The 14,050-nt window shown below is 34.6% G+C and overlaps 1 protein-coding gene across 1 annotated transcript; it reads left to right on the top strand.

The window, feature by feature from the left end:
* The first annotated feature begins 5,779 nt into the window (after window positions 1-5,779).
* CCDC107 (coiled-coil domain containing 107) lies at window positions 5,780-13,984 on the top strand. Its single transcript, XM_026699451.2, has 6 exons — window positions 5,780-6,089; window positions 7,010-7,215; window positions 7,822-7,888; window positions 9,383-9,473; window positions 10,778-10,887; window positions 11,283-13,984. Exons 1-6 carry the CDS (start codon window positions 5,936-5,938, stop codon window positions 11,555-11,557), a joined length of 903 nt encoding a protein of 300 aa, XP_026555236.1. The 5' UTR covers window positions 5,780-5,935; the 3' UTR covers window positions 11,558-13,984.
* The last annotated feature ends 66 nt before the right edge of the window (window positions 13,985-14,050 follow it).

Here is a 14,050-nt window from a genome sequence, read left to right as displayed (position 1 = left end):
ATGCTAATCACTTTTTAGTTAAATAACATAACATGAAAATCACAGCAATCTATAAGTAATAACATGGCAATTCAACTAATGATAAAGAGGAAACTCTGCATATTGACAGTCTTATTGTAAAAATGGTAGTTCTCCAAAATGTGTTGCTGTAATTCACACAAAATTATAATCGGATATTGCAGTAAAGGCCTTTCCATCCTGTTAAGGGCTGAAAATAACACCTAATTACATCTATTATATCAATCTTTAAAAAAAACCCTAAAATTTCACTATAAGGGAAATCAGGTTATATCTCTCTAAATCTGTAGAGAAGAATATGAATAATACCTGATTTAGATCTGCTTTTCCTCCGTTTTATCCAGTGGTATTTTCATGGGTATCTATTTGCTCTGAGAGAAATAGAATCCTCAGTTATCAAGTATTAATACTTTGTAAGACACTGGAAGAAAAATAATTTTGTATCTTTTAAAAAATTTCTATTGCAATTCAATTAATGGAAATATCTCAAGTATACTTTTCTATTTTATAGGGTGAGTTTCAATAAGGGTGAGCAGTGCACAATCCTACCACCAGTCTATTACGTCTGAAGAACTTTTGTGGCCTTTTGAATTCTATCTGCAGTTGTTTAAACTAGATGAACAAAATATTGCCATTTTGAGCTGGGAAAAACATAACTACAGTGTTATCCCTAAAACGAACTTTTTGTATTGTTCATTTTATTGACTGTACTTTTATTGGTCAATGGTTGAAATAAAGTTCTGTCTGCCTTACTATATTTTCTTTTCTTATTATTGATAAAGCAAAATGTATCCTGTTATTGGTGAGTGCAAAAGAACCACAGCATAAAATAGACTGCCCATATCAGTCCCTCTTTTTTGCTTCTGTTGCAACTCCATGCAGAATCAAGTAATTCTGATCGTTGGATCACCAGCCACTACAGTAATGGATTTTCTCCCTTAGCTTTGCTGCTATCTTCCTTAGCAGGTTACTGGGTAGTAGGAAAACACCCAATAACTATAGCATTGTAGTATAAATGGGTTTTGACAATATTGTACAATTATGTTATTTGCAGACTCTGCCTCAACTTCAGTAGGCTGATTTGTCTGGCCTTCCTCCCACATGCCATCTGGGCATCTGACAATTTCATAAAAATGTGAAATAAATAAATATATGAGATTGTCTCCAATCATAAAAATGTTTCTACAAAAGTGTTTAATGAAACAGTACCAAACATATTGTAATTTTGAAAGGGTAATAGACACAAATAGACATAGTGGTAGAGCAGTTTTAAGGGGGAAGGAAAGAGTCTTCCACATGATTGTGCAAGAAATTAGGTTTTGTATAGCTGGAGAATTAAAACTGACTTGATACTAGTTGTGTTATTTCCCAGGAAGAGAAGAAATTGAAATTGACAAAATATCTATAAAAGCCTAGTTTGATACCCTTCAATATTTTCAAGTTATTGCAACAAGCAGAAGCAAGGCCCAGGGCATCTTAAAATGTTCCACTGACATCATTCCAGAGTTGCACAGATAAATTCAAATATAATAGTGGAGACCTTCCGATTAATCACACCAAACATTTTTTTGAAAGCTGAACCAAATTAAATTGCAAGCACTAGAATTCATCTATAGTAATCACTTGACCTGGATTTATTTTTTTATATGGAGTACCTTTACAATAATATCATTTATTCTAAACTTAGTTATGTATGCATATTTTCTTCTGCTAGAAAATGAATTACAAAATATATAAAGCTATTTTTGCTGAGTTATTGTAATAGCTATCATAACTATACTGTCTGAACCCACATATTTATGTTTTGGTTATATTTATTCATTCTTTGATAAAATGATAAAATGATAAAATAATCTGAATATTATGTCCACATACATTTGTAAACTCCTAATCTTAAATTTAGAATTTTATTTTCTCATAATTTTTTTCAATGGCACCATCATTGTGAATTGCTTGTCTTGAGGCATATTCTCTCCACAGATTTTCTCAATTATGTAGTTTCAGGATTCCGTATACTTCCAAGCATAATTTGTGTATCTGCAAAGGATGCAAGACCCAACTTTAATTACATTTTGTCATCTGTCTCTGTTAACTGCACTATCAAGTCTTCAACCTTGTAGATCCATAAAATTAGATGTTTATCTGACAAAACTGTGGATGTTCTAATATTTTTAGAAGTAATTTAAAAAGTGCTGTGAAATCAAATACAATCGTATCTACAATTTTATTTTAGATCTTTTGAAATATTGTAGCACCATATTAGTTTTTTATGTCTAAAAAGTTTCTAATAAAGAGTGAAACTTAACATTTAAGATAAAATTGAGGAAAGCAAAGTAAAATGTTGATATATTTTCTTAATTGAATATATACCATCAGCTTTTTATAAATCTGTGAAATTTTACTATATCTTAATAACCTTTCAAGTAAAGTTTTTAAAGGGAATTTATCAATAAATGCTGTTGTCAACAAACCCAGGCAAATCAGAACTCTGAGACTCATATCTCTCTCAAAGAACTTCTTTATTAGGCACATCATATTGGCACAATTAAATGTAGAACCAACTCTGAATAATTCCCGCTGTTTCGGTATAGTTAAAATAGTAAATGATCCCCTCCCCAGGTGTCACTAGTCAACAGTAATTGTCTAATTAGGTTCATTGCTGGGGGTCCTTAGGCACTCCTCTCCGTTCTCATCCGACACCTGTGGAGATGACCTTGGTTCTCACGAGAAAGATTGGTGTTGTGTCTGACAGTGCATTCCCGCCCCGGCTCCCCCTGACAAACTGTGTGGCAATTGAGAACCAAAAAAATGGCTTCTGCCAGGTTCAGTTTGAAACTGACTGCTGTTCTGTTTCTACTTAGAATTAAGAGAAAAAAAGGGAATACATTCACCAATTCCACAATAACAATGTTCCCCTCTTCCCCAGTGGTGGGATTCATTTTTTTTACTACCGTTTCTGTGGGTGTAGCTTGATGGGCTTGGCTTGGCTTGGTGGGCGTGGCAGAGGAAGGATACTGTAAAATCTCCATTCCCTCTCCACTCCACTAACCTGCTTTCCAACTCGGTTTTCCTGTGCAGGACAACCTGCTTTTCCCCCTAGTGAAATAGTAAAGGCTGTTCTGATAGTCTAGACTCTAAAGACAAATAGCTGTCAAAAAGATAAAGAGGAGGGGAGATGATAAGTATAGTGGGGAAGAGAGATGATCAGTATGAAGTGGCTACAATAATGCCAAAAGTTTGTGTTGACATTACAGTGAAACAGAGATAGTTAGGGTGGAGGCTGAGAAACCTTTTCAGATTTGCACATTTTGAAGCTATAGTAGAACACTCTAATATCAATTTAAGGAGGGAAATACTACGTTAAAACTAATGTATCTAAGAATAACTGCATTGACTTGGCAAAGGAAATGATTGTTGCATCATTTTTTCCTGTGGTTAGGCAATTGACTGAGGGATGTATATGTATGTGTGCATGTGAAGGTGGGGGAGGGAGGGAGGGAGTGTTTTAAAAGTAGAGTGAGATAATATAAAAATGGAGCAGAGAGTTAACCCTTTGGGTGACATGGCTGTGGGTGGTAAGCAAGATAGTTGTAGGTGCATTAACAGCATTGTGGGGCCTGGGCAAAGCAGTCTACTGGGGCCCCTATGACAACTACTCACAGGAACAAAAATATAAATAGTTGATAAAATTAAACATATTTGCATGTGTTGGAAGAAATATTCTCTGGGTTCAGTTCCAAGTGGGGAAAAAGACACTGGAAACATGGAGGCTGCTTGGAAGGTTTAATGGTGTACAGGACCACATGGCCTTGAGCTTCAGAGCGAAAAGGAAGGATGATCACATGCTTCAAGGTGAAGGAAGAGATCAAGAAAAGGGTAATATGCTGAGAGTGCCTGGGTTTTATAACCTGGGATTTGAATTGAAGCTTGTTTCTAACTGCTTGTCAGCAGGGGTGGGATTCAAAATCTTTAACAACTGGTTCTGTGGGTGTGGCTTAGGTGGTGGGCATGGCTTGGTGGTCATGTGACTGGGTGGACATGGCTTGGTGGTCATGTTATTGGCTGGGTGTGGCCAACTCATCACTCACATTTAGGTATGCCTCTCCTCGCCTGGCCTCTCATGACTGTGGGGATGCTGTAAGAGTTGTTAGCATGAAAAATGGTCATAAGTCACTTTTTTCAGTGTCATTGTAATTTTAAATGGTCACTCCACACAAGCAAAGTACCGGCAAAAGAGGGGAAAAAAACTCCAGAGATGTTCCTGAGACAGGAAGTCTAGTCCTGCCAAAAATGTAATAAGGGTTAATGGAATGGCAGTTTCTGTAAGCAACACCAGAATGTTTCCTTCCTGCCTTCCTTACAGGATTAGGCCAGTAATTTCTTCTAACAACCGGTTCTCTGAACTGCTTAGAATGTTAACAACTGGTTCTAGCGAATAGATGAGAACTGATAGAATCCCACCCCTGGTTGTCAGACTCCCATGAGGCTACGCAGGGGCAACTCTGTAGGCTGTCCTGAGTTCCAGGCTTGGTTGAGCCTTGCTGGATGATGATGACTGAAAGGGCTTTTGAGCAATTGCTATAGCTTTACCTGGAGATCTTTGTTATGTAAAGTATTCTGGCCCAGGCCTTAATCCATTAACAAAGGTGGGGGTGAGCTTCTGCTTCTGAAGTGAGTTTCTGCTTCTGAATTTCTATTCTTTTTAGAGGAAATATTCTGCCTTTTTAATATTTCCCAGGATATTTCATTTTTCTAGGAGAGGGGTGGGTGCTAACTTCCTACACATTAGTGTTAATTAAAAAGTACAGTAAAATGTAATAAATATGTTGCTGTATTTATATGATACAAGGTGCATACAGTATGGGGTCCCTGTGCTCGTGGGGCCCACGGGCCAAGTGCCCATCTGATCCATGCATGAAAACAGCGCTGTGTATGTGCATTGGTACATGTACATATTCTCCAAAAACAAATAAGGCTCTTGTTTTATCACTTTATAGCCCCCAGAGTGAAGGCTATGTAAATTTGCCCAAAGTTTGCACAGTATGTAGTGTTTAATATTCTATAGATGCATATCTCATTTCAGAGCAAGTATTTTTAGATCCTGTCTGAAAGCAATGTGTGGCCAAAATTATATTCTAAATATCAACATATACTGCTTGAGCTGTGGTGACACAGTAGTTAGATTGCAGTACTGCAAGCTACTTCTGCTGACTGCCAGCTGCCTGCAATTTGGCAGATTGTAACCCACCAGGCTCAAGGTTGACTCAGCCTTTCATCCTTCCAAGCTCAGCAAAATGAGGACCCAGATTGTTGGAGGCAATATGCTGACTTTGCTTAGAGAGGTCTGTAAAAGTACTGTGAAGCGGTATATAAGTCTAAGTGCTATTGCTATTGCGTTGTTTCTGATATCAGCCACATTTTCCAGTATCCATAACTATGCTCTATGACATTAACATTTATGCACCCCCACTATTAATAGCCTTTAGCTTCCTTCTGCATTTACAATAGTGTGATAATGAACTGAAATTGAATTCTGATTCCAAAACACTGGAGGATTAATGATCCTGTTTACCTTTTTCTCATCCGTTTTATTGCAGAACTCCATATTTATAATATACTTTCACAATTGTCAGCGGTTTTCGCTCTTTGTGAACAAAAGTGAGATTTCATGCTAAGATGCATAGATAGCTTCCGTTGAATTCACTGTCCCCTTCCTTCCATTTATCGCCACGCCAACAGGGCCTGGAGCCCATTAGGGAGCGCTGCACAAAAATGAACCGAAGAGGATGGCCTTTCTTCGCATATCTGTGGTTTGTTTGTCTTCCGCTCCCCTTTTCCAGCTTCCGTCCAGCCAGTATTGGTTTATTTGAGTGGCAGTAGGTGGCCGAGGAGGGCGGTTTTGCCCCTACGTGATCCCATGGCGCTTTCTTCGATGCAGCAGGTGTTGGTCTCCGTCGTGCTGGCGCTTTGCCTTTTCGCAGTGATGCCCAGGATATTCAGTGGGGGAGGGAAGTCTCCGCGGAGCGCCAGAACCTCCTCTGGCCGGCCAGCCCCTCACCAGCCCCGACACGGTATAGTACCGGCGCCCATTTCTTCCCCGTTCTACACTCCGTCCTTTTGGGGCAGGCAAAGGGAGACCAAGATGCTAGGGAGGCGGCTCTAATTTTTCCCAAGAGGCTTAACCTTGAATAAATGCTAGCTCTGTTTTGGGTCGTTGGAAAGACTTAGGTTGAAATATGGAACCCTCGGCTTATTCCTCCAATGAATAAGATTTTGTTAACGAAAGAGGAACTGGTTATTGACGCCATAGAGCAAAGCAAATGGAAAGGCCTCATCTTAAACTGTCGCTTGATGAAATTGCCATAACCCTTCTGCTGATAAAAAAAAAAAACTTCCTTCTTTCCATGATTGTTTGGCTTGATGTCAGGGTTCTGTCTGCAACTAGGGGACTTCTGTTAAACGAAACTAGTCCTAAATTGCCTTATGGAGAAGTTCCTTAACATTTACACCATGTTCAACTATAGCTGGAATTATTGAAAGAAACTGGGCCTTCAGCTTTTCTTGGCCTCATGTCCCTATTTGTTGGGTTATTATATCCTTTCTAGACAGCCTGGCCAGTAAAGTATGTGCTAATGAAAAGAGGGTTTGTACTGCAACACATTTGGAAGGCACCAATATTGATCAGGTTGCTTTGGATAATTTAGAAGATAAACAATTGCCTTTTGTATTGTAGGGATGGCTTTTTCTGTCTTTCTCTCTCTCTCAAGGAAAAACATACCATGTTCTCTTTCTAATCATTCTTATCCCTTTTCCCACAAACTGTTAATAAAGCTAAAATAATGCAGGGATTCTTATTAATGTGTTTATCGACAGGAACTATCTATACTTATACTGTACTTCAACACATAAATCCCAGATTACAGCCCTAGTTTTTATTAACTGGCTTTGGATTTCACTGGCTCTGAATTATTAAAATGTTTTTTTTCTATAGGCAGAGCTGAGAAAATTCCACATACACCGACAAATTTTGAAACTTCTGAAAGTAAAACATATCAAAGCATCCAGCAAATAAAAAATGCAATGGAAAAGGAGTTGAAGACTGAAAGGACTAGAGGCAATGGCAGAGACTTTGCTTTAACCTTAATGCCACTATATGCTATTAGTGTGGGTGTGTTTGCTTTATACAAATTCTTAAAGGTAAATATTAAAAAAAATCAAATCTAGACTTCTAAGTGGACTTACTTTGTAATAAGCACCTTTTAAAATATATCTTATTTTGCCAAATATACAGTATCACATAGAAATTCAAGTTTTCTTAACTTAGTAAATGCTGAGGTAAAAGTTAAAATATCATGGCACATATAATCTAATAAAAAGTACCAGTGTACAGGAGGAGCGAACAATTTGAATCTCCAGGTCTGCTTGTATTTTCTGCATGGTTTTTGTGGCAGCTCCTAGAACCTTTCAAAATACTCTTTTTGAGACAAAAGGGGAAAAATGTATGTATATGTGATGTAATTAAATTTGCTATATTTTAATTGCATTTTGTCCTTGTTAACTTTTTGAAACTTGCATTATGCAATTGAAAGTATAATGAAATTATAATTTTATTATAATTTATTTCATCTGAATATTCTGGATTGCTATTGACTTAATTTTATTTAAGGGCTGAAACTAAACAAAACATGCTAATGTAGGAATGTTTTGGAATAATTATGTAAATATTTTGTTTATATAGTACTGGTACTTTTATTAGTCTTACACATTTAATACACTTATAGAGATTGTTTTATGATTTTATAGATGAAATCGCAGGAAGAAAGTTTATCAAAAAAAGAAAAAAATGCAGAAGAAAAAACAAAAGAAACAGGTAAGAATTGGGTCAAAATGTTTTGCTTATAGTTTTTACATCCTTATTAATCTAGTTAGAAATTTAACTTTATTTATACATATAAATGTATACATTTATACATACACAAGATTTATACATGAGTTCATTAACCACAGTTTCCCCATTTAGACAAAACAGTTTATTCCAGTTTTTATTAATGCTTCATTGGCAAGTAGAAAACTTTTTGTCTTCTAAGTACAGTTCTGTGGTGATAAATTCTCTCTTAATCCAGAGAACAATTTCTTATCCAATTGAAAAACAGCCAAAAGTTTAATTTACTTTGTGAGAATGTAAATGTATCAGCAAAGAAAAAAAAGTTATGTGGAATAGCATTTCTTTAACTTTCTTTTAGAAAGGCAGAATTCACATTGATCCAAATAGAGCAGATCAGTGCAACAACTTTTTGGAGACAAGAGACTTGATTTTTTTAGATGAGAAAATGGCATAGTTTAAAGCTTTAATGATTAATTCATGTGAAAGATTCACCTACCTGGAGAATCCTGATAAATAATATGTCTTAGACCTTGACATATTGTTCAACGTGAATAAAGACATTCAAGATGAAATGGCCTATTTACTAGGGAGAAATAACGTACTCCCCCCCCTCCGCCTCTCCCTCCCTCCCTCCCTCTCTATTTATTTAATAGTTTGCACTCTTACTTTCATTGTGCTGAGAAAAATACCAATAGTTATAGAGAAATATATACATGAGTTCTTTTCATTCCAGATATGCTTATTGTGAGATTTCTATTTCAGTTCCTAGCTGGAATGGAGGTTCTGTTGCAGAACATTGTTTTCAAGGTGGAATCATATCTGATTTCATAAACAGATAAGCTATTTAGCAAAGTTCTTTTGACAGTTAAACAATGACATTATCTCATTTTAATTTTAAACAATATTTTGTTTTAATTCTAGAGAAATGGTATACTGTATATACAAATGGTTTAATCAACGTTCTATTCAAATTGGAAAAATTATATTCTTTATGTGGAAATACTATTTGACAATAAGGTTTGGAATGAATATTTGAATAATCTTACATAAAAAACTGACTGCTAATTATGACAGTGTAAATATAACCAGAGAAATACAGTATTATACAGTAAATATTTCTAAGTATGTCTAAATGGGGTGTTTATTGTGTTGCTTTTATTGGGACTAGATCAGATTAAATTCCTCTTCTATGCATTGTGGCTTTGTCAGTAGTAATTTTGTTTGTTAGAAATGGTACTTCATTTTCAATTATTTTTAAAATCATTTTAAAAAAAATTTAAGGCATAAAACAATCTATTTTAGAATCCAGTAGGAATTCTTTCATGTGTATTTATTAGAAAAATGCTTTGTTTCAGATCCTACAATCTGAACAGAACTGTAGCTATTATACTTCCACTTCTGCCTGTTGCTTTAGTTTTTTGTTTAATCTTAAAGATGTTGTTTATGCTAGTTTTTAAAAAGTGTATATTATCACTTTAGAGCATCAACTTTTGGAATTGGAGCAACATCTTGCACAAACAGAAAAAATGTTAAATTCATTATTGACTCAGTTAGATCCACTTTCAAGCTGGTGAGTCAAATAGATGAAATCATTGCATTTCATTTAAATGTTATGTTGTTTATTTCAGATATGGGAAAGAGATCTGGGAGATCATATTTGTGAACTTAAAATAAGAACAGAATGCCAATATGACACGTTTCCTCTTATTTTTGGCAATGCTTATTACAACTGATGTTTTACCAAGACAGTTTTACCCCTTTTAGGGTAAAAAGGAATGATAATTAGAATTTAAAGATGCCAACATTGCTTTTTAACCATTTCTTTCAAGCACAGAATTTGTATTTATTTTTGAAAAACTTATACCACTGTCATATTACTGAGGTAATTTACAATTTATAACATTAAATAAAGGGGGAAAATAAAGATACTGTACATTAAGTGTACATTATTTCTTTTGCTATACCTATGTCTTGAAGTGTAAAGGTTCCTCTCGCACACATGTGCTAGTCATTTCTGGGTCTTGGGGGCAGTGCTCATCTCTTACAAAGCCAAAGAGCCACCGCTGTCCAAAGATGTCTCCATGGTTATGTGGCCAGCATGACTAAATGCTGAAGGCGCATGGAATGCCGTTAACTTCCACCAAAATGGTCCCTATTTTTCTATGCTTTCGAACTGCTAGGTTGGCAGAAGCTGGGACAAATAATGGGAGCTCACTCCATTACCCGGTGCTAGGGATTCAAACCACCAAACTGCTAACCTTTCTGATTGACAAGTTCAGCATCTTAACTATTGAGCCACTGCGTCCCTTTTTAGATCTCTTTACATACTTGTCTTGAAGTACAAGTATGTAATGATATCTATAGTTGCTTATGCCTTCTTTAAAGGAAATATAGCTGGATTCTGTTTCTGCATTATCAAAATCACTACAGATTTGTATTTTAGAACTTTTGCAGCAATGGCTTTTTAATATAATTAAAATAATGTAATGACTGACAAATTGAAGGAATTTTTAAAAGGCTATACTGATATTATTCAACAATTCCATTTAAAAAGGAATTAGATTTTAAGTTTAAGCAGGTTTGGATATAGTACTGTGTTTTAGTACTGTATGTAAAAGATCCTGGAATAGCTTTAATTCAGTGAACAGAAATATAATGAATTTTATATTAGGCTGGTTTTCACCTATACTGTGTGGAGTTGATTAGAAATGAGCAATGTAATCTTTGTTTGAAATTTAGTTTCATTTAAGTAAAATAGGTAATGTGGCTGATCTAAATTTACCAATAATACAAATGAATTCAATATTAAGTTAATGGAATTATAATTATTTTTCGTCCTGATTAATTCTGATACAGCTTTTTTTGGCTTTTCAGTATTAATACTTTGGCTTCTGATCAAAAAGATGAAATTATGGAACAACTTGAGTCCATTAGAAAACTGATGAAAGAAAGTGGATTAGACAAATCGGCCATGAAACCACAAGGTACTTTTGGAGGATTTTACACTCTGTAATAAATTACCACTAGATATCTTGATTTTTTAAAAAAACAGGTTTGTGCATATGAATTGGCTTGTTCCATTTGGTCTATTCTAAAGTTCCAAGCAAGGCCAGAGTTCTTATTGTTTCTTGCCCCCTCTCTACCATATTATATATGACCTTTTAACTGACCTATTAACTTGCTTTTAGAACAACAACTTGCTTTATGGTTTAATAGATAACATAAAAACTGGTGATCTATCAAACTATTTTAATGCACTCTCTATTGTAAGGAAAACAAAATACCTTGTTTCTAATTTTCTGGTAGTAAATTGGTATAATTGCAAAAACAGTGACCTAATTGTAATGTTGTATTTCAATTTCCTCTTGTGTGTATTAAGATATTAACCACCATACATGCCAAGAGAAGCTTGAAAATCTGATAGAGTCATTCAGCGAACATCCGGAAGTAAAAATAGATGAGGATATTTATGAAGAATGTGAGCATGATGCCTTATTTGAAGATATGGAAGACTCTTATGGTGTAAAAAAGTATCAGCGTTTTGATCATGACTACTTACTTAGCACAATGGAGAAAGCAAAGAAGATAGAAGTAGCCAATCAAGATATAAAAGAATTAGATACTGGATTAAGACGACGTCTTAGGAATGAATGAACGAGCTGTATTGGACATACTATACAACACACTTTAAAATTGTAAAATATATTCACAATAACTGCTGTATGTAATAAAATGATATATTTATGAACATTTCCTATTTATTCTGAATAAAATAATTTCTGCATATACTGCACTGAAAATTCTATCCAGTATCATAATCACAGTTTCATTTTTAAAGTTATTAAAGTATGGGCATGGGCATAAAAGATATTGTAAGTTTGTATTAAATGGCTCTGCAGAAATTATTTGCAACAAATATGGAATGTACGTGTATTACTTTAGTTACTTTACATTTCAGTGTAACTTTAGTATGGATTTTGATATTCTCTTTTTTTTTTGAAACAGTGGAAATAGGTTTATTTCTTTGAGACAAACTACTTATGTTTGAGACAAATTACCTACCTTTCATTAAATATCAATAAGCCTTAGATTTTATTTGTAACTGGTTAGTAATGAAAATATAAAATGGAGCAGTTAAATACAATGCATGCATTATGATAGCTAATTATATGATGAATTGCCAACCACATTATCCTGATTCTACTGTAATGCTTAATTTAGTAAGGGGTTTTGCTATCATTTACTCTGCTGATTTTTGCAGGCTATTGATACAAATTTTGAAGTTCCAAAATCCTCATAGATGACTGATTGACTGACTGTTTATTTGTTTGTTTGTTTATTTATTTATTCATTCATTCATTCCCTCAAAGAGGGGCTCTGGGCAGTGATATGACCCATCTATTTTCTCAAAATAACGTGAGAATAGTTGCTGAGTATTTTGGCATTTCCTGTAGAAGTCATAAAGCAGGACATCACCATAGACTCTACAAGGGTAGATTCTTTTTTCAAAGCTGGTTTTTATTGATGATGTTAAGGTGTCAAATTGAATCCCTATAAAACTTTTTGATATTCATAAATTGATTGAGGTACCAGGGCAATTTCCCACCTTGTAGAAATTCTGTGACATTGAATTTGTCCAGAATTTTTTTCCTTAAACTTTTATCATGGTGGGCTTATAAAATAAGGGCAGTAGTGACTCTGGAGAATATCCATAACAGCAATATGTCAACAGTGGCCCATTGCCGGGAAATTCAATAGCTACCAGAATGTTAGAAGAGTTTGTCTTATCATGAAACATTTAATTTTAGGTAATAATGGAGATCTTTTGTCCTTTATTGAAAGTTAACACTGGCAACATATATTTTATTGGATAATACAATTTTAAGATGAGAGTGGATTGGTCAGATCTAAGGCCTGCCTATACAATTGCTAAAATATTCTCCCCTCCCAACAGTTTCTAGTATAAAATCTGACAGTTTGCTAGTAATATCTAGTAAATTGATAGGACAGTATTATAGTTCTTTAAAAATACGTTGTATCATTCCAGCTGCTTTTTAAAATTATGATAAATATAACCAAGACCCATTCCGTGGTATATAAACTGTTTTAATTACATAAATCAAATTATGGGTTGCATGAAGTAGACAGCTCAAAATATTGTACATCAATCAGAATGATTTTGTATCAATTTGGAATGGATTATTTCTTTTCTGCAGCCTTTCTAAATTTAAGAACTATAGTAAGTCAAGTATGAATGGTTTCCCATTCCAGTATGAATGATCTCCCAATGAATAGACTTTAGCTGTCAGGATTTTGGGGCAATATGAACAAATAGCCAGGCTTAGATTATTATACTTTGGATACCTACAAAAACCTAGCTTTCTGAATAAAGCTCTAATGCTGGGAAAGGTGGAAAGAGAAGAGGATGACCAGCAGTCAAGTGAATGAATTCTGTTACGGTGGCAATGAGTGAAGATCTGAAGAACTAAAGAATGGGTTAGATACAATTAGGTTAGGTACAAATGTGGTCATGGAGACATCTATAGTTGTTAAGAGTTCACACCAATTTGGCTGTAAATTAATAGGTTCTGGGAGTTAAAATAAAGAACTTCAGGTTGTGGAGGATTACTTTCAATTACAAGTCCATATAATTCAATTTGATATATGCAATCACGAACAAATGATATGAATTTGTTGCAGCACATTTGGCATTTATTACGAGCTTACTATCCTTTGGAAAAACTGGGTAAAGGATGAATAAAGGAAGTACAACTATCTTTATAAAACATTGGAAAACTTTTATAAACTTTCTGCTGAAAATGGATAAAAATGAACTGATTTTAGGATTTGTTTAAAAGGTTTGTTTAAGGAAAGAAGAACTGATTGCAATATGAGAGGGTGAAAATGGTAATTGCTGTTTAACTGTTGCAAAGTACATCATAATTTGCTGCCTTTATATGCTTTGTTTTTTGTTATTCTTTACTTTTAATTTTCTTTTATAATATTTTTATATTTCTACTATGTTTCTGTAGTTGTTAAAATCTTTGTACAATCTTCTTTTAATAAAATTATTCATAAAAATAGAGAAAGGATGAGGAAGCTGGGTCTGTTCAGAATTATTCATTTGCAACACTGAGGACCCAGACA

Source organism: Pseudonaja textilis, chromosome 5 (genome assembly GCF_049901715.1).
Source record: "Pseudonaja textilis isolate UNSWEBS1 chromosome 5, rPseTex1.2, whole genome shotgun sequence".
Taxonomy (NCBI): domain Eukaryota; kingdom Metazoa; phylum Chordata; class Lepidosauria; order Squamata; family Elapidae; genus Pseudonaja; species Pseudonaja textilis.
Note: the sequence above shows the minus strand (reverse complement) of the source record. Positions and strands in the feature narration are given on the sequence as shown.